The 26,411-nt window shown below is 41.9% G+C and overlaps 1 protein-coding gene across 6 annotated transcripts in view; it reads left to right on the forward strand.

Moving 5' to 3' along the window:
* The window catches only part of rap1gap2a (RAP1 GTPase activating protein 2a), a 136,289-nt gene that overhangs the window by 66,738 nt on the left and 43,140 nt on the right, over positions 1 to 26,411 (forward strand). For all 6 annotated transcript variants that reach the window (XM_085794859.1, XM_085794858.1, XM_085794860.1 and 3 more), the window contains one exon: positions 23,905 to 23,989. In XM_085794859.1, the coding sequence (XP_085650985.1) occupies positions 23,905 to 23,989 (85 nt within the window). The remainder of the gene's footprint in view (positions 1 to 23,904; positions 23,990 to 26,411) is intronic.

Genomic DNA, 26,411 nt, shown 5'->3' on the forward strand with positions numbered 1-26,411 from the left:
TAGACATTACATTTTGACTAGAAATGAGACATTTTGACTAGAAATAAGACAAATATTCTTGGTAAAATTTTGAGTTTTTGCAGTGTAGGGACAATTAGAAGCTCTGCAGTGCAGTGTTGACACAGGATGAGCGAGGAAAACTTTATGAGCTTGTAAGGTCTTTGTTATTCCAGAGGCAGGGGCCACTACTTTGAGCAATGAGCGGTTCAGTGAGTACGCAACCGCAGTTTTATTATAGATCTTTTATTAGAGTGTGTTCATCTGTGTGTGTGTGTTGTTGACTGCACTTGTGTGTGTATGTGTGTGTGTGTATCTGGGTCAGTGGGAACGACAGACAAAAAAAAGACTGAGAGATACTGAGGAGTTGAGGTGAATGGAGGTGTGCTCCGAGTGCTTTTGAAGAGGGAACAAGAGGGACTGAGAGGACAGAGGTGGAAAAAGAGGGATGAGAAGAAGAAAAGAAATAAAAGGTTCAGAGCAAAGGTTAGCCAGGCATCTATTCACGTCTTTTTTTTCTTTTCCCATGTAACACACGAGCATCACCGGGCACTTGTTGATGCCTATCAGACGCTGATGCAACAGTTTCATCCCCTCAGCTCAAGGCAGAGTTGAGAAAACATTTCGTAGGTTGGTGAACCGGCCGAGAGTTCAATAGGTGACCTATCTGCACACTGACTGCAATACAAAAGAAAAAAAAACAAAAAACAGACCACAGCAGCACTGTCAGTTACTGCCCTCTCACCTGCAATGAAGAGAGAGCACCCATAAAGATGATCCTGGAGCAGCTCTTTAATTTATAACTGACCATAAAGCAGGTTGCAAAACAGCTGTTTCTATTTCCAGGTAAATCTAGGCAAGGCAAGGCAAGGCAATTTTATTTGTATAGCCCGTTTTTACAAACAGTTTGTCTCAAAGGGCTTTACATGGCATCATAACAACATCCTCTGTCCTTAGACCCTCACATCCACTGAGGAAAAACTCCATGGAAAACCCTTTTAACAGGGAAAAATCTGAGAAACCTCAGGGTGAGCAACAGAGGAGGGATCCCTCACCCAGGACGGACAGACGTGACATAGGTGTTGTTACAGACAAGACAGTTTACAGTTTATGACATCTACTGCTGAGGACTATAAATATAAATATATATGAATCCCTTTCATGCAAACAATGGCTGCCTTTAAAAACACACCTGTAAGCGGTGAGTGAGTTTCGCCGTGTGTTGTGTTATGTTGTGTTGTATCCAGATCGTCTTACTGAGTTTGCTGCACACAATAAAACTCCTGGGAATATCCCACCTGGTAACAAACAAACAGCGTGTGAAGTCGGCAGGGTCGAGTCCGTCCTGTTTTTGGCCGAGCTAACATTAGCAGAGCAGCCGTGGTGTGTGTCTGTCTGTACAGTTAAACTGAGGAGTGCACTGCACACTGTTTTGTGTTGTCGTGGTGAAGGGTATATACATATACAGCGTGGTCTGGGGTCAGGTGTGTGCGCTGCGCTCGCCGTGTGTGCATGTGTGTGAGTTTGCACCGAATGCACTTTGCTGCTCTTGTCCTAAGAGCATGGACCAAAATAGTGGCTCTGGAAATAGACTGTAACTCACTTTGCAAATGCTGATAAGTTTATCTGGACTCCGGGTGTTTATATGTGTGTGTGTGTCTGTGTATGTGTATGTAATTAAGTTTCAGACAGCATAAAATTAACCTCCCGTCCCCCCGTCCCCCTCCTCCTGGAAGTGAGGCTGAATTAGCAGCGATGAAAATCGGGCGACTGCCCCAGACCTCCTGGGGCCCCCGGAAATCTGCCGGGTGACAGTTGTTGTGGTGGTTAATTGTGATATAATTTAGGTGTAAGTGTCAGTGATGCTCAGAGCAAAGACCTACATCCATATTACTGACACGTGGCTTGTTTTCCAATGCATTCAATTGTCATTATTGTTCTCATCTCAAGGAAATTTAAATCGAATGCAACTAGACTTGGTTATTTGTACCAAGTCCAGTTGCATTCGATTTAAATTTCATTGAGATAACGGTAACACTTTACTTGACGCCTATCTCTGTAACACATTACAACCATACTTATAATGAGTTATAATGCAGTTATAGCGCTGTATAACTATATTTATAAACACTCATAAATGATCATAACACTTTATAACAATAATCATAACACACTATAAAGCATTTTATCAAGACTAATAAGTTCAGGTTTTATAATGCGTTATAATTGTTAGTAACTGGCTGACAATGCCCACATCGATAATGCATTATAAATATAGTTATAATGTGTTATAATTGTCTTATAAATGTGTATAACTATCATTATAAACACTCATAAATGATCATAAGGCTTTATAACAATAAGCACAAGACATCATATAATACTTGACCTTATAAGCCATTGTAAAATGCTCTATGATGTGTTATGCTTATTGTTATAAAGCCTTATAACAATTTATAAGTGTTTATAATGATAGTTATACATGTTTTTAAGCCAATTATAAGTTGTAGAGTTGTAGACAGTTGTGTCAGTTGTAGACAGTGCTGAATTAGTGTTACATTTAATATCTCCCGTAATAGTTTTAGATAGCATATAACAAACTTTTGCAACACTGACTTACACATGCATGCTCACACACTACTTACACTAACTCACTGGTATTTAAGGTGCTGTACTGTGATCGAACAAAGCTAATAGATCAGTAGAGAAACAGACAGATCACGTATCTTAATTCATTTTTCTTTTCACGGTAGGAAATGAGACTTTCGTCGATAATTCCATTTCCACCCAATCGTAGCCATCGACAGACAGAGAGAGAGAGAGCTGCAAACCGTAGAAAGCTGCTTCTGCTCTCCTCTGCCTGCTGTTTGTGACCATAGTTCTTAGTTTTATCACAGCATACAGTACTGTAGTCCATCCATCCTCAGGGTGATTATATCTGTCACTGGTAATTTCACAGGGTGACGTTATGGTGAGTGACTATAGATAAGATCGGCCAACCCGGTGCACTGTTACAGCAAATGCCAAGTGAAAAGATAAAGACCTGTGGCCACAGAAACTGGCTGGTTTCTCCTGCGGCAACACATTTACTTGATAACAACAACAGTGCATATACACATATACACCGAGCACAAGGATGATGCCCCAACAGTTAATTTTGTTTTTTGCCTCAGGTCCATTTGTTGATTAACCCCAGAAAAGCCTGGACGCTGTCATTATTGTCTCTGAATGCCACACACATTCACACAAACATGCACATGCAACGTAATAACAACTAACACTCTGTTCGTGTTTGTCACATGCCCGACGTGATCTGTGATTTAGAGTCTGTCAAATGACACGAAACAGCACAATTATGCCTGGACGTTATAGAAATAGCCCGAAGCACAGATGCAGTACAACAGTGTTGTGCTGCTGTCGCTTCTGTCACGTGACGATCCACTCACAAGTTGCTGTTGTTATGTCTGTGACTGCACTGCACTCATTTCAGAATTTCATTAGCTACTACTCTTCTGCTCCACCTTTACAGTACGCCTCTTCATGTCCTCAAAGTTGCCTGTGATTGAAAGAGAAAATGCAACGACTGATTGTTATTATTAGAGATTGATCATAATGGTAGGGGAATACTGTTTAGACTGCAAGAGAAGGAACAATTTAAGAGTTTAACCTTTCTCTGGTGTTCGGGTCACCACTACAGGTTTTAAATGCATACAAGTACCACATAAATTTGTTTATAGCATCAAGGCTTTTTGACTTTGTCAGGAAACTCTAAAATAAACAGACATTTGTGGTGTTAGGGTCAATTTTGATCCGGTTATAACTATAAGAACAATAATGAGAGTTCAAACTGAAATCATAAGTGCAAAACCAAACTTTTCATGGATAAGGAAGCCTAACAATGTAACCAAGAGATGAGAAACGAATGGGATGATAAATAATTGTTTTAGTGTGTTTTACAGCTGATTTAAGACTCGGGTCAAAACCGACCCTAACACCATAGATTGGTAGCGGAAGGTTAGATTGAAGACAAGGGTTATACTGACAAAAAAAGGCCCAGAGACCCACGCCAAAAAATATTAAAACCAATATTTTCATGGATAAGGAAGCCTAATGATGTAACCAATAGAAGAAAAACAAATTGGATGAAAAAAAAATGTTTTTAGTGTATTTTACAGCTGATTTAAAACACCATAGATGGCAGTAGAAAGCTAACACAAGACGAAGGTTAAAACTGTGATCTTTTCACTCTCTGACCCCCCAACCATACAGGGAACACACAAAAGACCGTGCAACCTCATGTACATGGTGTATGCATGCATACAATCCTTCTCCCTGTCTGTATCTTCTGTTGTACCCCTCTCACTTTTTTTTTTCTCTTATCTCTCCTCTGTCGGAGCCACAACGTATATTTGCATTTCATTAAGTCGAACAACATTAGGTGTGTTCCTTCCTTGCATCTGAATATTTTTTATTCCCCCCCCCACCCTTCATGCATTAATGTCCTCCACAGCTCATTTATCTTCAGCTGCAGGCCTGTTTTGTGTGAGTTTGTTTGTGCTTGTGTTTGTGCTTGTGCTTGTGGCTCTGTGTTTGTGTGTGTATCTATGTAAGAAATGGTTGTTACATCATGTGTGTAGCTATGTGTGCATGCATGTGTTGTAAAAAGCCAGTTCCTGTGCAACAAGTGTTGTCGGTCCTTGGTGGTGTGCTGCAATTGTGTGTGTATGTGTGTGTGCTCATGCTCTTGTGTACATGTGTATGTGAGAAATGACACACCGACTCATTCATGATGCCAAAGCGTTATTTGAAACTAATCTATAATCACAGTATGGGGCCTTCATTTCACACATGGTGAATTTGTCTCTATGAGAAATATTAGCAGCTGACAACATGACAGCATGCTATTTTGAATAAGCATGAGGCAAAGTCATTGCATTTTTGGGAACTGTAATGTTTAATGAGTGTTATTTAATTTGCATGAGCGTCATAAGCTCAGTGGTACATTACATCCTGTTGCACAGGAAAAGGTGACCTTCACTGAACATCAGAGGTTTGAACCTCACAAAAACTTCATTAAGAGGTTTTATGATGAGGGGAGAAAAATGTCAAGCTGTGGAGATGAGTGACTAACCTTGTCTGTAAATGAAGCTACAGTAGAAATGAATAAAACTAGACATGTCCAACAGATGCCTCATAATAAAAGCTCAAAGGGAAAGGTTATCACCTGTGCATTTACAGCATATTACTGTGAAACGAACACATTTATGAGAATTCTAATTTTATTTTGGTCTATTTACCCTCGTGGGGCCTTTTGATAGGAAAATGTATTTAAAAAATCGAAAATATGCAAATATATTTCATCTGCAGCTCAAAAATGTTAAAGGACTTTTGTCAGCGGTGCTTTTTTTAATGAGGTCTTCACCTGATTCATCACACTTAACCTAGCTGACCTCCTTTTGTGCATCTTCATTAGCATTTCCTCTGGTTTCGGGGGTCGTTTCGGCTTTCTTTTTTTTATTAGCCTGGAAAAATTCAAGGCAGCTATTTTAAAGGGGGCTGCCGCTGAATTCAAGCCTTTCAGACATTAAGTGTCAGTATCAAAACACCAGGGCTTAAAGGATTTGAGCTGCTACATCTCTCACACAGCCTCATGGTCATTAACATTTCTCCCCCTTAACCCTAACATTTGCATGAAGAGAATCTTGTTTTAATAAAAGTAGTTAATGTTTTTTTTCATAGGCTATAGAGAGACAGTAAATGAGTATGGAGCAATTAGCTTGTTAGCTTAGCTTAGCAAAAGATATGAAACATTGGTCACTGATTATAAATATGATTTCATGTATCAAATAGTGAGTTATAGAGGTGCTGTAGGTTGATTTTATTGCTGTTTACCCTAGTCTGTATGCTAAGCTAGGCTAACAGGCAACAGACATAGGCCTACATCGCAAAATAATCAACAATTTGACGATCACCACCACAAAAGATGTAATCAAAATTGCACCAGTCAATAGTGCAGCACCTACATGATACTGCACTCTTATAATGTGCACTATTCCTTTAACCAAAAGTCGCGCTGACTGCACACAGTCTCCCTTTAAAATAAAATCCATCTTTGGGTTCCTGACAAGCTTCCTCGCCCTCTATATATTATTTATAAGAACAACTGTCAAAGTAATGATGAGAACAGACACATGATTAAATGCGCTGATGATTCGGATATTAGTCAGCCTACATGGACGCGGAGGATTAAGACCATCAGCCTGTGCAGGAGGACTTTGTGTCACAATTTGACAAGTCCTTGCTAAATGTAGCAAAAACTAAGGACACAAGTATTGATTTTATAAAGTCGTCCTCTGCTGCTGCTGCTGTGACTTATTACGGGAGAGGAAATGGGGCTTTTTGGAACATGACAAATATCTGGGCACTGCCCTGGAAAAAACTGTGAGAAAGAAACTGTGTTTTAAAATCATTTGACATTCGCAAAACGTGAAGCAGCATCGTTTCAACCTGAGGAATGTGAACTCTTTTAATGTTTTTTTTTTTTTTTTCCCCCTCCTGCTTTGATGTGCGTTCTGTAGAGGGTTTACAGGAGCAGCCTAACAACAGACGACTGTTGTCTGACATGGAAATCTTTACACAGCTAGAAACAGGCTTGTTAATGTGACAAGAGACAAGCAGTTGGAGGGTGAGTCAGATCCAGCTCAGGGATATTTACAGCGAGCGAGCAGGTCCAGACATTGTCCTGCATGCACAGAGAGTTGGAGCGATCTTGCTTTCAGCTTATTGCTGCAGTGTGGCTGCAAGGAAGAGAGAAAACCTGAGGGTCGCCTTTGCATCAGTGTCCAACTACTAACATCCTCAACATTGAAACCTGTATAGCTGCCCTCTTGGCCACTGTTTGCTCTGCAGTTTTCCAAATATTTGCACTGTATTCCTCCTCAGATCTGATGGTATCTTTAATCCACATTCTCTCCTAGTTATTTTCTTTTTGGTCTTACAATTTTTCTATCTACTCCCAGTTGTGCACTTTTGGTGAGTGTTCGGCATATTTCCCTTCGGACAACAAAGATTGATTCGATTTGCCCGTTTTTCAAGTATCACCTTAGCTGCAGACCCTCAAGAGAAAATCTCATCCAACAGTATTTAGTGGTCTATTACCTGTTCGAGGGTCCTTGGTTTGAGAGTGTTCAGCAGCGTCTGTCAGCGGGCGTCAGGAGTCAGGACAGGAATGTAAATAGTTATACTCACACTGAGTGGCCCCGCATGGGATAAGCACTTGTTCAACCAGCGCGCACAGTGTCTTCGCTCAATTGGCCCCTTTGTTGGCCTTCTGATTGGTCTGCTGATCCACCAATCAGAGCGCTTCTCAACATGTCACGTGTTGCGCAGCGTTCTGAGGTTGGACAACCCTGGAATGAAAGCCTATGAAACGAGATAGGTAGAGAGCAAGGGGGCAGTTGTCGGTCTGAGAAGTGAAGCTCACTTCCGCGTTCAAAAAACTGCAATCCCCCCGGCTTCCTCTGGGGGCTGGTGTCAGAAGGGAGCATTCTCCATAGACCCCCATGTTAAAATCGCCGACTTTACATCCTCAATAAACATGTTAAAAGCCTGGTGTCAGAACGTTTTTTGGTCTCAATCGATAGTTTCTACCCCCGTACACACTCTGAGGGGGGTGAATTTTTTTTTTACTCTACCGTTTTACTAATTCTCACCAATTAGGGCGCGGAAACGTTGAGTGACAGGTCCGGAGACAGCTGCTTCGAGGCCAGTGGGCGGGTTCTCGGCTGGTAAATCCAACATGGCGCTGTTCAGGCCGCCATATATGAGTCACAAAAACGACTCCCCAAAACCAATGGGTTACGTCACGAATGCTACGTCCATATTTATTTATTTATTTTTTGTCTATGGTAGAGAACAATTTTTTTCGGCAAAAACTACTTCATAATTTTTCAATATGGTTAAAATGTGTGCCTGGGACTCACGATATCTGGCTGTTGAACCCGTAAATTACCACTTCAAGTCACTACTTACAACTTTGTAGCGTTCCAGGCAACCCGTAACTCGTGTTTTTCCGACCTGTTACCCGTGAAAGTGCACTATAACGGCCGTCAAACTCGTAACTTCTGATCCGTGAACTCGTACCAAATCGAACTGGTACGAGTTCACAGGTCGGAAAAACACGAGTTACGGGTTGCCTGAATGCACCATTATTATTCATTCCATTCCCCAAACCCAAGACATCGATAAACATAGACTACTTATGTTTATAACATATACATAAGTAAGTTATCTAGCAAACGTAACATTACCGTCTTTTGAACTTTGTGAACTTTGTGAGTGACCAAAACTATGATTTTTCCCCACTTTTTGGAGAAGTCATGTAATGCCCGTTCAATCGCTCTTTAGCCACGTCTGTCTTCTATCACAGACACCATTTTTCTGATGTATAAGTTAATTCAAATTTTCCTTACAAGCAATTTCAATCTGCCTAATTTTCAATGGTTTCCAATGGGAGTTAACCCTTCCGTGACCATTGTTTGTCCAACCTTGCAACAGTAACCGTGGAGGGCGGGACTTGACGAAGGGTCAATTGACAAGCTCAGGTTTAGATCTCATCTCATATAGCATCCATCCATCCAGTCATCATGAGGTCTTTGTAACTGTGTCACGCAGCAGCAGCAGCAGCAGCAGCAGCAGCAGCAGCAGCAGCAGCAGCAGCAGCAGCAGCAGCAGCAGGCGTGTGTTTGGTGCAATGTTTAGGACTGAACAACTGACAGTAAATCACACTAACAGCTGGGCACCGCTTTAAAAAAACCATCAGACGACATGACCTGCCTGGCTTCCTGGAGGCAAACAGTCAGCCAGCAGCACTGCAGGACACACCCAGACAGACACACACACACACACACACAACACAACACAAAGCTCCTCTGTACTTTTCACCTCAACATTGACATCAACAGTTTTGGAGAAATCCAGAGCTCGGCAAGACCGTCTGTGTCTAGTTACGGTTGCTATGATACGATTGGCAGAGCACGGTTCGTTCAGTTGTGTAAGGTAAAACATATTTAACTCCTTATGTCATGTCGTGTCAAGGCTTTTTTTTTTTTTTCATTTTTCACTTATTGTTGTTATTCTTGCTGAAAGAAAGAAACTCTTTATCTGACATGATCTCATTCTTTTCTATTTGAGAGAAAACCTCCATTCAACAACTTGAACTACAGCTGACGTATAGTAAAGTGCGCTCTGTCACACGTTGCTTTTCTTGGACACCTTACACAGTTTTTCCATGTCCTGTTAGCCCCCTCCCCTCCCCTCCTCTCGCTGTCAAACCCTCCTCCCACTGTTTCACACAACTGCTTTTTATTCACTGACTCACTCGTATTTCCATTCCTCCGTCCGTTTGTCTCCTCCTGCTTTTGCTTCTCTAGCTACTCTCAATTACTCCCTCCTTTTAACTCCCTCTTGTGCCGTTTCACTGCTTTTCTGATCACCAGTCCTGCGGGACTGCAACAGCCACACACACACAGACACACACACACACACACAAACATGCAACACATTGGCTTGCACTTAAACCCACATGTTTCTTTGTATTTGAGTGTTTATGTGCATGTGTGTGCGACTGTCAGCCTTGTCTTGCGGTGTAATGGACGAGATACTATTGTCTCTAACAAGTGTCCAGAGACCCACCCAAGACAGCCCTATTTACCCAGCGCTGCACAGGGGATTGAGAGCTATTTTTAGTCTGCAGAGCTTCATTTATTCTCTCTCTTTCTTTCTCTCTCCCTCTCTTTCCATACCTCGGAGCTCTGAGGCCTTCTCTCTTTCAGCGGCCTGTCTGACATCCATTCATTCTGTGTCTCCATGTCTTCATATCTCTGCCCCCTTATTCTTCAGGACCTTTCTGCCCCGCCGTGGTTGTCAGCCGGTCTGAAGTGGTGACGCTGGTCGAGAGGGGCAGAGAGAGAGGAGGGGGTGGGGTTGGGGGGCTATTCAATGTCATCTGACAGATGCTTAACTCTATTTTCTCCTGACTCAAATCAGTGAGACTCGGCAATGACGAAGAGAGGAAGTAGGTCCCAGAAAATGAATAGGATTAAATGGGATTTATGGCATTTCCAGTGATATGACAGAGGGAGTGGTGATGTCAGGCTGTTATGTTTTTCTCTGCAATGCAGCACTTGTGCCAAAGACAAAAAACCTCTCTGTAAATCAAAAGTTTTGAATCCGTTCCTGATGCAGACATTTATATTAGGCCCGATCCCATTTGTCATTATAAACCCCCTATACTGTATGCCCCTGCACCCAATAAGGTGTTAGAAACCTTCCCCTGTGAAATGTGTCCGTGTAATACTACAGTAGATAATCTGCATCATAATGCATTGATGTCAGACAAGTGAGTATAGCTAACGTCATCTGACATTGGAATATGTAAAAATCCAGGATCGTTGTGTGAGTCTGCAATATGAAGGACAGGGCCATAATGGACGTGAGAATGAATGCAACATATCAATTTGGGTCCTGCAATTAATTCTATATGTCTTGTTGGTTGCTTGTACAACCATCTTACTGGTGTATGCAGTCTATTCTGGGAAATGTATCATACACCTTAAATCTCCGTCCCACCCCTTCATCCAAAAGAGAATCAGGATGCTGCCTATTATCAGGATAATGCCTATGTATATGTACCCCTGATGTAAACATACAAAATGGAGTGGCGGAGCTATGGGAGAGGGTTAAAGGGTCAAAATGGGATTGGATTCACTGAACGTTCACCCTCGCAAACACACAGCCTGCTTATTAAGGCTTTATCACCTCTATCCAGTGTTGAAGAGATGACACGTCGTTTGAAAATGCTCTCGAGGCTTCGCACGCTAAAAGAGGTCGTGTGCTGCAAATGGTATATGAATCGAAAGCGAGAGCAGCAGGTCTTCCCTCGTCTTTGTCTGTAAATATATATATTCACTAAAAAGATCGTTTATATGACACCATTTCATCTTTTGAACCGGGGAGAATAACATTTCTTTCAATTAGGTTTTTACTCTGCATGTTGTTGTTCATCGGATCGAGTTAGTTATTTGATCAAAAGCCTCCATGTTTATTCATCTACCAATGCATCACACTCACCGAACAGTAAATTGTCGGGCTTTCCGAATGAAGTGTGTTTATACTGCATAAAGCACAAGCACAGACAAAGAAGTAAATATGATTCAGGCTTTGGCCTTTATCAGCGTCTCCCTGCTGTGGTGGAAGTAAATACATGTAAATGTCCATCAGAGGTCTCAGTCTCGGCCCCAACGCGACAGAAAACAACAGTGACATTTCAACGATAAGACAAAAGCCTCCATTCATAACCTTTTACAAGCTTGTAGTGTTGTCTTTTGCTGTTTAAATTGTAAATCTAGTGTCAAAGGTGTAGCTGTAGTGTGTGTGTGCGTGTGAGAGAGAGAGGGAGGGAGAGGGAGAGGCTGGTAATTTAGCCAGTTTATAATCATTTGAGTTTGAGTCAATAATTTGGCTTCAGTCCTCAGGTGGCACCGTTAAATGTTACTGTGACGCATCAAAGTATCATCCGGCGTTACAGATTGACTGCAGTATAATTAACCTGGTTTCTCTGGGAGGAACAAAGTGACAGTGGCACAGCTTCCTTGAGTTAGTGCCTGGAGAGAGCCGAGACCTTCACCGGCGTCAGTTTAGTCGAACAGTACACTTGGATTAATTACAGAAATAACAGCCAGGGAGGAGAGGAAAAGAGGAGAAAAATAGTGAGGATAAGAATAAAGCAGGATGAAGGACGAGACGGGGACTGATTCATACTTTTATTCCCCCAAGTACGGAGGAAGTTATGGTGTAATACAGGCTCAGACAGACGAGATGTGTAGGTGGCATGGATGTTAGGGGGCTGCACGTTATAGTTAAGGCATGAAATAAAACATTTCTTATCATATGATAGATTCATTTAACACCAAGGTCTAGATTTTTTAAAGCTGAATAGACTGTTGGACACACAACCATGCACTCAGCATACTTCTGTTGATTCAACTGTTGATCCTGTGAGTTACCTGTACTGTACATCTCACAGTGGAAAAATATTGAAGTTTATTAAAGGCTGTATGTGAAGTGGGGAAAAACACAAACAATGCAAAAGTCCAGAATGGATAACTCTTAATGCCTGTCTGCCTCAGAGCTGCATTAAGAGCTTTAAAATATAAAATATCATGACACACAAGCTACTTCAAGGTCTCTGAGCTTCTGTCACATAAAGAATTTGTGATGGCAGTGTGTGTGTGTTTGTGTGTGTTGTTACGCTTACATTGTGGTATAATGCATTTAAAGCAGGGTCTGATGCACGTTGTTTCCAGCTCACACACACACACACATGGACACACACACATGGATGCACAAGCACAAAATCCTTTCGTTAATTTGAGTCCATCAGCAGAGCAGCCGCATGGAAAGGTTATTTACTTCCTCTTCCTTTCTATCTGCTCTGAAGTTGAAGGACCAATTATTTTTCGTACATATTTAAATTATATTTTTTTAAAAAGCAGCTGTGTGTCCCCCCTCGCCCCTCGCCATGCAGGGACACACAGCTCCGCTCCTCCTCTTCCTCGGCCTCTTCATCACGCCCTCGCAGTCGCAGTCTCTCTCTCTCCGTCTATGTCTCTTCCTCTTATTGGTAATGAGTGTTTCAGGTTGTCTGTGCTGGACCGTCTTATCTCCTGCCTGCTGTCATCTTTGTGTCTATTCATATCACAGTTACAGAGAGAGGTTCGTTCCCACAGGAAACAGCCGGTGACATGCGGCGCAGTTGCCGCCCAATTATTGCTCTCCTGACCTCTGCACATATCCGCACATATCTGGGATGCCTGCACTCTCCAGGCTGGGGCAGCTGACTCATATACGTCCATGTCTTATCTCTGCTTGTTGCATGCACGGACTTTGTCACAACGACAGAGAGGCACAGCGGGGGGAGAACGGGAGACACACAATAAGACAAAGTGATATTAATTTAAATTAAATAGCATGGAGAGATCTGACAGCAGTGTAATGAACCTTTTATAATGTAACAGATTATCTCCAGCACAGAGGCACTGCCTGAAATCACTTCATCCACCTCCTCCTGTATGACTGACACTCTGTATTTTCCTCTTTAGTGAGCAGTCAATTAAGACTATCATACTCTTGTTTAGATAATTGTAGGTATTCATGCATCCATTCTATGTATAGTATTAAGGTTTCAATTCAGTTCCTTTTATTTGATGAAGAGGGACAATGTACATTGATAAACATTTTAAAATAAAATGTAAATGTACTCAATTCTAGCTACCAAGCTAATTTCCATTGACAGTCCCCCTATACTGAAATAGAAACAAGCATGGTTAAAAAAACAAAAACAAAGTATAAGTACAGTATTTAAAGCCCCAGTATGTAGGAGTTACCCCCATCTAGCAGTGCGGTTGCATATCTGAACGTATTCTTGATGTTGCATTCACGTGAAATCGGGCCGACATCAGACAGACAACAGACGCTGCATGTAACAGGATAAACAAGCGTCTATGTGAACAAGTGGTCCGCCAGCACGAGGCAAAACAATACAGGCGTGACAATACGTTGTCATGGTGATGTCGTATTGTTTCTACCTGACCCAGGTTTTACCGTCTTTCTCTCGTGGAGTAAAATGACATCCGGTTGGTTTGCCGACGGCCGTCTGCCTGACTGCACCTGAATGCAACACCAGTGCCTCCGTCCTTCCTCACACGACACAGTGGTGACAGTTTTAACAGGCCGAGCCGACAGCTCCGCTGAGTTTCCGTGGTTACCTACGGTCACACTGCCACTGAAAACGGCGATGCAACATGGCTCGAACTCGGTTCGGTGCGTCGCCCACTTATGTATTTGTAACGGCTTGTAACAACTCATTCTAAGGTACCAGAAAGCTTTCATTTGTATGCGGGTGTGATTCCACTTCAGTGGAATACGTATTTATGAAAGCAATATAAAAGCCAAATAAGTTACACACTGGGGCTTTAAAAACATGGGGCAGGTACCCCCCTTTTTTTTTTTTTTGAAAGAAAAAACAAAGAAAGTAATATAATCATATTCACATTACAACACAATACAATCATGGTTCACAGTAGTTAAAGTGCTAGAGTTGGGTAATAAAGTGCTGGAGTCAGAAATTTAAAGTGCTAGAGTTGATGATTAAAGTGCTAGATTTGGAGGACAAAGGAGGAGTTAATAATAATAATAATTTTAAAAAAGTAGACTATCAGATGTTTGTAACAGTTTATGTCTGTTCTAATGTGCACGTGGATGAAATAGTGAACAGGCCAAATGAGCACAAGCTCACAGACCCGAGGGATCAGGCAGCTGCTGAGCCAGAGCCGTCAGAACTGACTGCGAACATTTGTCGTAGAAAAGTCAGTCGAACGACCACAAAGAGACACAAAATAACCACACAAAGACACAAACAGTTCCTGAAAGAGATGCAAATTGCACAAACAAAAACAACATATACATGGTTTACACAAAGAGACACAAAAAGAACTACAGACACAACTGACTACAAACAGATGCACCATGAATGAAAAGACACAAATAAAAGCCACAAAGAGACACAAAACTATTTCTGCAGGAGATGCAACACACGCAAAACATCAACAGTAACAACACAAATGCCTATACAGCGACTGAAGTGAGTGCAAAGAGACACAAAACAACCAAACAGGGCCACATATGGTAAAAAAAAATGATACATAAAAATGTGCAACAACCACAAGGACACAAATCACTACAAAGAAATAACAAATGACAACAGAGGGACAGACAAAAAAAAAAGATGAAATGATAAAAGTATAAAGATGCAAAAGTGTTTGGGTCTCTTATGCCCCATTGTCATGGTTTTATTTCATAAAGTTGTGTAACCACAGGTGCAGCACGGCTCAAAGGTCATTTACACATCTATAAAAATGTGTTTGAGCAGTACTGTATTAATATTCCTGTAATAATAACCAATAACCTACATGATATTAAACAGGAATCATCTCCGCTCGCTTTGGACAGGAAATTTGCAAATTAAACTGAAGAGTCGATCCTCGGCACCGTTTATTAGATTCTTCTCCTTCTACCTTAGGATGTGTTTATACTACTTTATAAGTTAATTGAAGTTAGTTATATTAAGCAACAGGCGAACATGTGTGTCTGTGGCTTCAGCCTCTGAACGTGCTCATCAGAGCCGTGTGGAGTCTAATATGTGATACTTGAGACGATTCAGCCGTGTGTGACTTGATTCTTTATTCTCACTTAGCTTCAATATACATCAGGGTTTGATGACATCTTCTCCTCCCTGCTGCTCCACCGCTCCGCAGACCTCATCTTTCTCCTTTTCACTATTTCCAATTACTGTTGTATTAAAGAGGAACTATGCAGGATTTCTCCCGTGGCTCTGCTACATTTTTACCTTAATTAAAAAGCTCCGGAGTAATTGTGATGGTTAACTACATGACTTGTGACTTGTTACAGTGAGAACGGAGGCTCTCTGCCTTCACCTGGCGTCTCACAGCTGAAAACCCGGGAAAAATCAATAAATGGAGCGGTGGATAATGTTACATAACATATACGATGTTACGCCATGTGTGTTTGTGTAGTCGTAAAGGGATAGTTCAACATTTTGGCAAATTGGCCCATTGCCATAATCCCTATAGTCATAGCAGTAGGTTCGTTACCTTTAATTGTCGGTGCAAGCTATTTTTAGAACGGTGGAGCAGAGCCGTGAGCTGCTCAGAGCTACGCTACGGAGGCTAATGGGATTTCTTTGTTTCCCTCATCAAACGCATCAAATACCCAATCCAACAACTCCAAAACGCTTTGGTGGACAAGTTGTGACCTGCACATTCACCACGCTATGAGATAATAACGGAGCGTTAGCACACAGAGTTGTTTTAGAGGTAAATACAGAGAGTTTGATGAGGGAAACCAAGAAATACTGTGAAAAAACACGCATATCAGATAGGCCCGGTTGGGATGGGTGCTGGATCAAAGGAGGAATAGACAATCCGTACACCATAAGCTCCCTTTCAACAAGGATTTAATAGCAACGTTGCTAGTAAATCCTTGTTGAAAGGGAGCTTCTATGGTGTGCAGATTTTCTTCATTTTTTCAGGAAACCAAGAAATCCCATGAGCCTCCATAGCTTAGCTCTGAGCAGCTCACGGCTCTGCTCCGCCGTTCTAAAAATAGCTTGCACCGACAATTAAAGGTAACGAACCTACTGCTATGACTATAGGGATTATGGCAATGGGCCAGTTTGCCAAAATGTTGAACTATCGCTTTAAGACTACACAAACACGCACGGCGTAACATCGTATATGTTATGTAACGTTATCCACTGCTCCAATTATTGATTTTTCCCGGGCTTCGTTGTAAACAAATGCACATGGACGAGAGAGGAGCGTATAACCGAAACAGCGGAAAAGCGACTGGAATTGCATAGTTCCCCCTTTAACTCCATTAGAGAAACCATTAGTTGTGTAATTGGCCCATCGGCATGAGGATCAGGCTCCTGATCAGGTTTCATAACAAATGTAACGCCCAGGTGGAGACAGACAGCGCCAGCGGAGCGAGTTCACCTCATCCTCAAGCTTTCCCATCCTCCCTGTCTTTATTTTTATCCTCTCCTATCACCCTGATTTCCTGTTTTCATCCTCCTATCTCCTCTTCTCTGAGATCCGTCCCCACTTACGGGGATGTGCAAGGTGTTGTTCCCCCTGTTTCTCCCCCCCTCCCACCTCTTGTGACACTCACACATCCACTCTTTCGTTCTCTCTTCCCTCTGCCCATGATGTCCTGCTGCTGTCCTAATCTTATCTCAAGGGTGTAATCAATACATGCAACAACAGAGATGTATTACGGTCTCTCCCTTTATCTGTCTTTCTCGCTCTCTGTCTCTTGCAAACACGCACACACACACTCACACTCACACAAATTACCGGCATCATTAGATAAACATGATGACTCTGTGGATGTAATTACTGTTGAATCAACCGTAATTAGCAGCAGGAAAATGCAAGCAGGGTTACAGATTTACTGCCATACAAAGAGAGGTACATCTTGTACTACTTATGGATCTAGATGTAGAACATGATCTGCCCTATTTCTGCCCCTGAAGGTTTACAACCACTTAATCTCAGCCCCAGGTAACAGGGAGGCCTGGAGTCGAGCTACACTTTGTTCATTCACTCAAAAGAAATTCATCCACCAACAGCAACAGAGGAGCATGTTTATCGTTGTGGATGAATGAATTTTTCAGAGGTGACTTCACTTCTTGGCAGAGCGCCGCCGGGCCGGAGAAAACCACGCAAAAAAAAAAACCCAACACAGCTGCCATACAGTCCTCCTCACAGCCGGTATTTACCGCACATTAAAATAATATGATTGTGTGGCAGCCGCTGTGCCGCTTTGGCACGGCGGGAGAATTTTTGCCAGGCGTTGTGTTTGTACCAGCTCGGATTGAACACAGTTTGACCTTGTGATTTGATTTGGCAGCCCAGGTGTTTGCCTCCTCAAAGCCAACAGTACAGTACAGTGGAGGGGAGGGGTGGGAGGCATCGACAGAACAGAGCCATGAAATATTTAATAAAAAGATCAGTGAATAATTGATTATGCAGAGTTTCTTTCTTTAGAGCTACATCTTACTGTCCAGACATCCTGGATTATATCCTGATCCCTACATTCAAAATTGCTCTTCTGTAACTTTACTGCGTGTCATCTTTGGTGTAATTACAGATTATGGTAATGGCCACAGAACAATAGCGGAGGTAAATTTATAGTTTGAAACACTTCTAGATCAATAAAACGGCAAATGTATTACAGGTCTGCATTCAGCCATAACACCTCTTGTGTCTTATTTCTGTATTACTTTGGAGTGACAAAAGTAAGCAGCTGTTCTCCTCAAAGTAAAAAAACCCACAAGAGTTTCTAATGAAATTTCCAGGATCCTCAAAGATACTTACTATCTGTTAAAAACCAAATTTCATCCACTGTGTTATAAAAAGATTTTAAGAGCAGTTGTAACTCATAGTAAACCTTTTTTATTTGTAGTTCAGACTGTGACGGCATGGTGGTACAGTGTCACCTCTCAGCAATGCAGTATCCATATGTGATAAGCAGTATAGCCGATGGATGGATGGATGGATGGATGGATGGATGGATGGATGGATGGATGGATGGATGGATGGATGGATGGATGGATGGATGGATGGATGGATGGATGGATGGATGGATGGATGCAGAGTGCGAATTATACAATTACAATTGGGGGGGTCAACATTTTTGACTAAATTTTGACAAGACACGGCTCCATATGTTTGTTTGTTTTTTTCCTGCGACCAATTGACCAATGAAATTTTGGTCGGCTAATGTTTTTTGGTGACCAGTGCCTGGTCGACTATTTGGGGGCAGCACTATAGTACATGGGGCACATAATGTACCACATAAACAACTTTTGCAGTCACCAACAACATTTTCTAGATCTAAACTGCCAATTTAACGGAGGTGCACTCACTCACCCAAAGACGTACAAAACCAGACTGCCAAGCACTCATTGGTCTCTTGGCAAAATGGTTTGCATCGTTGCCTGCCGTGCGGGAGACTAGGGTTTGAACCCCACCTGGGGCAGTCCGTACCGAGAAACACAACGCAGAGGGCCAGATTGACATTGGCTACACCAGCAAGTCAGACACACACACACCCTACCAAATCTCGTTTGAGCGATCCACACAATGCTGAACCAGAACCAAACACACTGTCAACATGCCAAAGACAGTGGCGGATGAAAATCAACATGAAGACAGAGAGAGACAGAGAGGACAAGCAGGCAAGGGCCAAGTGTTCCGAGCAGAAAACCAAACGTAGCTACAAGGCATACAAGATGAGCACAAGAAATTTCAAGAGAAATGGACAAATTCTTAACTGTTCTTCATGGCATAAACTGTAATACGCAAACAAACCGGCGCCTGTTTCAATCGAAGCCACATGGAGCACCAGAACGGTGCATTTACATTGAAATGGAAAGCCATAGACACACGTTATTTATGATTACTGATAAGAAAGATACATGTTTCAACCCCACCTAATATGTTGTACCTCTTTTAGGGGGGGTGAAGTTGTAATTGGGGGGTCAAACTCCCCCAAACCCCCCGGTAATTCACACTATGGATGGATGGATGGACAGACTGTGCGAGGTCATACGTCTTCCTCAATATCCATCCCTGCTTTTCTTTGTCGATTAGGAAAATAAGTCACAGCGTGTTGAAAATGGGTTTCATCATCGCTCAGATGCTTCCAAGAGACTTTGAGGATTTTTAGAAAAATACCTTGCGGAAGGAAACCTCATAAAGATTCTTCTCGGATTTCCAAAGATCAGTGGGTATTTATATTTCAGAAAAACAGCCGTGCTCTGTGACTCGAATGCAACTCAAGAGAGAGGCTTGAACTAAACTCTGGGTGAGTTTTGCAGCAAGATGCAAATTCTGGTCTCCTCCTGCATGGAAGTCTGAAGTGCTGCTCACCTATTCATCACCTCCATGCTCTTATTTTTCTTTTTTACTCTAAAAGGAACGCCCCCTCCCCTCCCGTCCTCCATGTGAACTGGCACTGAATCCCTGCAAAGACTCACCCTGACGTTTGTTACATACAGTCTTACTGTACTCCGGCTGATGATGCTCTAATGCAAATCACCGTCTCTAAAGTGTCTCGACTGCCGCCCTCTTTCCTCACTTCCTTCCTTCTAACTCACTTTCTCCATGACCTATTCTTCCTAAATAGTTTCTTAGCTTCCTCCTCCCTCCTCTGCTCTCTCTCTCTCTCCTTCCATCTGCCCTCCATTCCTCCCAGGTGGGTTTCAGTCGGTGCTGTGTGACGTAGCCGTTGTTTCATCACAACAGAGAAAATCCAGGCTACAAGGACGGCAGCAGCTCTCCCCCCGCCCGACCCGTCCTAACTCTTTTTCATGGACACACACACATACAATTTCCCTCTGTAAACAGCAGCTCTGTGCATGCAGGTGTGTGTGTGTGTGTTTCTGTGTGTGTGTGTGTGTGTGTGTGAGTGCGTCCTTGTGTCCACTCAGGCGATCTGCCCCGGAGACGGTAGCCTCAACAACACGCTTTTCCTTTTCACAGGTCAGAGATAGAAAAGAAAACACTCCCTCTCCTCCTCCATACCTGCAGCCTGATGGGAACAAAGAGGAAGAACAATGAACAATGTCCAGCAAAGATTTAAAAAAAAAACACATTTTTAATTTCCTTCATCTTCTCTAGTCTTAGTCTAAATCCTCTCTCAGTCTGTCTTGGCTTATGATGCTCATTCAAACACTGTCCACCCTTGGCCACAGCGAGCTAACATACTGCAGCATTACATACACCGGGGGGAACACAGTGGTGCATTGTGTGAGTGCTGAGCCTGTGGAAAGAACTGGCCGGTCCAGGCTTTTCGTCTGCGCCGAGGAATGAGGAGTATAGGGTTGAACAGGATTTGGGTTTTGCCCCTGAAATAGCTGATGGGAAAACACTGGTGCTGCTTTGTGTGTGACTTTTCCAACTTTAGTTGGGTGTCAGTAAAAATTTATAGTAGGGATGTCATGTCACGATAATAGATTTTTTTTTGTACTTTTTTATTTTGTTTTTTATTTTTATTTAAGGAGGACAATGCACATTAATGGACATAATAAAATGTAAAAGTGCCAGTGTTAGCCAACGGCTAGTTTCCGACTGTAGTCCTCCTGGCAAGGTGTTAAAAGCCATTGAAATAAACACAAGGACATGACAACAGAATTCATAAAACAGGAAAAACACACATGTATCCAACAGAAACCAACAGACAAAAAAACTACAAAGAGAGACAATTAACATGACGCTACTATGACAAAAGAAAAACAAAAAAAAGACTGTTTATGGGTGGAGAGGATGGATGAGGATGCAACAATGCAAGACAAGGACAGGGTACGATTATTGTCAGAGAAATAATCACGGTATTATGATTATCACGATTATTGTGAATTAATTCATTTCACAACACTATTAAGGTGTAAAATCAAATATAGTTAAAAATATACATTACTAATTATAAAATATTTTAAATATGTATTTAAATATGACCTTAATCCGCCAGGGGAATGTTTGAAATATTCAAGTCATTAATTGTCATCGATACCAAATGTTTAAGTTCATTTTAATCTTTTTTTTAATTACAAATGACACTCTAGCATTTAAACGCCAACCAATTCAATGTTACGTTAGGTAAATTGACCAGTATCTGTGCATTTACCTTTACTTTGGCGAACATCTGCCGACACGGTTCATACATAATCTTTTTTTGGAAAGTGACGGTATTTAGGAATCTTTGCGATCAATTAATTGTGACGTTTAATACCGCGATTAATTGTGAAAACAAGTAATTGAAAAGGGCATCGCTGATGAAAATGAGCTGTTGTTGTTTTCTCTCACGGCTCCACGTCAACAGCGCTACTACTTCACGTTGTTTGCCATCGAGTGTCTGTGCTGCTGCTGCTGCTGCTGCTGCTGCTGCTCACAACCACTTTACACGGCTACGTAAGAGAACAGAGAACAAGCTATTATGTTTCCAGCTAATGAAAGGAAAGAAGGGGGCATATTAATTTCATATAAACACTCAATTAAAACTCTCATCTTGCCTTTCCATTCGCTAAATCCACTCCGACTGCGGTGGACAGCCAGACACTGTTAAAACCTGATAGCTACATGTTCAATCTTCACCTTCGAAATGGGAGTTTAACTGGATATAAAACATCTGAGCAGTTGCACAACAACAGAAGGCTGTCACATACTGTTACAGTGTATTCTCGTGAAACATGGATTTGATATAGGCTATTTATGACTCATATTCAACAAGTTATACCAAAAGAGTTATTATGTAATATACGTTGTTGTCAGTGCAGCTCCACAGCGGGGTCAGAGAGAGTTCAGAGCATCATCTGTGCTCTCTCCTTCTTTTTTTACTTCTCTGTAAACTTCCCATGCATTCAGCACAAGACGTGACACGTACATCCTCCATTATACTGTAGGCATCATGTTTGGGGTTGCAACCTCAGAAAATATCACAGGTTTTTTTTTGTCAGAATGTGTGGCAGCTTTCTGGAGCCAAGGCTAATCTTCCTGCCGTCTCCCGGTGACAGCTGAACCTTTAACATCTGGGATCATTAATGTGCACTCATGCTCCTGAGTGCTGCACACAGAATAAAGCATAGAAGAGGAGAAAAGGCCCTGAAGGGTTTCTCTGGAAGTCTCCTTAACGGCCCCCGGGACTCCAGAGAGCCATCTGATACTTCACTGTATATCTCTCGCTGGCAGACTCCACTCACTACAAAACATTAAAGTATAGCTACCTTAGAATTAAAAACAAAATTGTACTGTAGCTACTACTGCTGAGCAAGTTATTGTCCCTTAGTTTAAACTAGGACAACTGGATTTGACCTCGACACAGATTCACTGCTGTGAACACTGATGTGTGAAAACAGCACGATGCTTAGAAAGTACATGATCCTCTTGGCATCGTTGTTGTATAATATTTTGGGCTAAATCCAGAATGAAAAGTGGTACAGTACATTTAATCAGTGTGTTTTATTCTGCTGTTTGCCTAGCTGTTCCTTCATGTTGTGTTTTCCTTTAAAGGGATAGTTCAACATTTTGGCAAATTGGCCCATTGGTTTCTGTAGCTAGCACTTTGAGATTACTTTATGAAAAGTGCTTTACAAATAAAATGTATTATTATTATTGCCATAATCCCTATAGTCATAGCAGTAGGTTCGTTACCTTTATTTGTCGATGCAAGCTATTTTTAGAATGGCGGAGCAGAGCCGCGAGCTGTTCAGAGCTACGCTACGGAGGCTAATGGGATTTCTTGGTTTCCCTCATCCAACTCATCAAATACACAATCCAACAACTCCAAAACGCTCTGGTGGACAAGTTGTGACCTGCACATTCACCACGCTATGAGATAATAATAGAACGTTACCAGACAGAGTTGTTTTAGAGGTATAAATTCATGCAAAACTGCTGATGCGCGTTGCCTTCAGGGACAGTTTTTCAGCAAGCAGTCTCTGCATTCGCCTCTAAAACAACTCTGTCTGGTAACGTTCTGTTATTATCTCATAGCGTGGTGAATGTGCAGGTCACAACTTGTCCACCAGAGCGTTGTGGAGTTGTTGGATTGTGTATTTAATGAGTTTGATGAAAGAAACCAAGAAATCCCATTAGCCTCCGTAGCGTAGCTCTGAGCAGCTCACGGCTCTGCTCCGCCGTTCTAAAAATAGCTTGCACCGACAATTAAAGGTAACGAACCTACTGCTATGACTATAGGGATTATGGCAATGGGCCAATTTGCCAAAATGTTGAACTATCCCTTTAACTGTTTGCAAGTCATCCAATTAGCTGTTGAGTTATCCTTACATAATAAACCATCCGCACTAGTTTTACACGTAACGCTTATGATCCATTTGCATGGAGGAAGAAAATGTTGGAAATATGAATGAGATGTCCCGGTCGAACAACATCTGCAGGCAGCACAGCTGGATAGCCAGTTGGTGTATGAAGTCGGTCGGGCTAATGGAGAAGCAGAATCTGTTCCCACTAATTAAACCAACACATCCATGTGTGAACATCAGGTCAGAAATGGTTTGAGTTGCAGTTTGTTTCTGAGGGGGAAACAGTGACATAACACAAATCGGCCTTTATCCTCCTACTTGAGTAAGAGGAGGATGAGCCGTCTTCCTCCGAGTACAAAGTGACCTTTGATTAAAATTCGGGACGTTTTGGTCGTCAATAAATCAACCACGTTTGTTCTTTCTTCTTGTCCTCTCCTCTTCAGGAAACAGGAGCTGCTGAACATCTCCAACGTCCCACTGGGAGAATGTCCCCCCTCGCCACCCCGCACTGCCCCACCCAGCATGAAGGTAGGACAATAGTGCCCGCACATGCCTGTCATGTCAACACACACACACACATTTTTTAGAAACACATTGATTTAGTGACTTTCTCTTTGACACATTTTGCCCTTTAGACCTTTACTTCCATCGGAAACTGTATTGATTCTGATTATCCTCATTCAGAAACTGCTTCAGCAAGCAAAGCAGGTCAGAGAGAGTGACAAACTGCAGAGTCACAACAACTTAGGTTTCATGACATGACACATCGATTATTTTTTTTTTAACTGGGGATTTGTACAGTTTTCTAAAAATTAATTAATCTTCTTATTTCCACGTCTGCATTTTAAATGAGCTGAAACACTTACATATTCCATTTACATCAATCTAAATTGATTTGAGATGTGGTCACTCTGCTGGATTTTGTATTATTTCGACATTAAATCAGTCAAAATTCAAGTCAGGTCAGACTCTCTCCAAATTAGATTCTCCATAATTCATTTCCAGTATTGCTCTCCACACACTGTGTAAATTGAATCCCACTCGTCCCAGTTCTGATGTGACCTCTTCATGCTTGGAGTGATGTAATCTTCTTCTTAGAGCCTGCTTGATGGAAATCGTTTTTAGGAGTAATAGCCCCAAGATGCAAAGTTCATGACCGATCTGAACTTTGCTCCCTGAGGCTGCCATACTTTAAATTTTGAGTTTTTTGTTATGTCATTTTAAGTTTCTTCCTCTAAAAGTCTCTACTCGTGCTTCTTTTATGTCATTACAAACTTTACTTTAAGAGCAAACCTTGGCCATCATGACCTTGTACTTGTCAGATTACAAAACCCGGAGTTTTCAAAGTTTTGAGCTCTGGTTTTTTCATTTCTCCACTGTTATTTCCAATAACTGTGATTTGGTCTTTAGATTTGAAGATTTTCTTTCCAGTTAAAGGTTGTGTTATTATTGTGAAAAAGGAAAAGGTTGCAATTGAATTATCCTGCGATATCCGGTGATGAGGTTTGAAAAACTCTCAATTCTTTGGTTGATTGGGTCCAAAAACTTGTCAAGCTCAATCAAACTGTGTCCTCAGAGGAAACTGAGTCCAAGGCTGTGACTCGGCAAATGGAAAAAGAATATCAGAGCAAAACCAAAGTGAATATGAATACAGATGAAATCCATTAGACTGCAGGCAGAGGATCAATATTTTTCAGGTGTTGTCTCACTGATTCATGTGGTGACGTGTTATTATTATTATTATTATCATTATGCTGCGTGTACAGGGAATATTTATATGAGAATACAAGGTGTGATGTTTCCAGACATTCATTGCACTCGTACTACAGCTAAAGGAAATTTGAATTTTTCCTCCGGGGTGATGAAAGAGAGGAAACGTTTTGCAGGGAGGCAGATGAGCAGGATGATACAATATGCAGGGGAGCAAGAGGGAGCCTCGTTCTGTCGTATGTCACCTTGAACTAAACCGTCGTTACCGAATCTGCTGAAGACGTCAGCACAGAGGAAGAGGAGGAGGAGGAGGAGGAGTACAATGATAAAAGTTTACTCATGGCAAGAAACACAGGAAGAGCTGGTTTACAGTACTGAATACTGTACTGGTCAAACCAAGACAGGAAAACAACACCATAATATATGAGAGGAAATCTGATATAGCTCAAAAACCACAAGACATCAATTTTCTTCTTAGCATGAGTCTGATTTTCTAGGCAATTATCAAGTGAAAAACCACAATTTCTGCTGTGAGCTGGAGTGGTCTGATGGTCAGATACTAATTCACAGTGTCAAACTTGAAATGTAGCCTATAATTTCCTATAATCACAGCTAACATCACATTCATCTACATTAGATTGCTCCACTTCAGGTGCCTGTGTGTGTATGTGAGAAATAAAAAGTGAGAAAAAAGATGAAACATTCAAGAAATGCACCACTCACACAGTACTACTGAGGGTTTATAGAGTAGTGCAATCATGTGTGCTTCTGGATTCATTCACACTTTTCGTTCACAGCAGCTTTGGCAGTGATTTCAGTCTCATCCTCTCTTGAGTCGCTGGATAACCCAGTGCTCAAAAACACAAAAACACTCACATCTGATTGCACAGAGACTATACACGTCGTTGCCACACAACGTTAGTCATCGTCGGCACTGCCCTTCAAATTCAGTGGCCATAAACAGGAGCCACCTGGGCGGACAGACTGGCATGAGAGAGGGGGGTATTGTTGTTCACCTGGAGCACATCTGGCCACCGTGCTCCGCAGCTGTGAGGTGGATGTTGGTGACTAAATGTAGATGGAATATCTTTCAGGCAGTAAAAATGATTTAAATGATGAAATATTGTCTATTTAAGGAGGATGTTCATCAGTCAGGAGTGGACAGGTGTTCAGGGTTAGAGGTCCAGTGCAGCGGTGTGTGAACATGTATCTTGTGTACAGGAGTGAAGTATGTTTACAT

Source organism: Trachurus japonicus, chromosome 13, assembly GCF_045865225.1.
Source record: "Trachurus japonicus isolate A0001 chromosome 13, Traja_1.0".
NCBI lineage: Eukaryota > Metazoa > Chordata > Actinopteri > Carangiformes > Carangidae > Trachurus > Trachurus japonicus.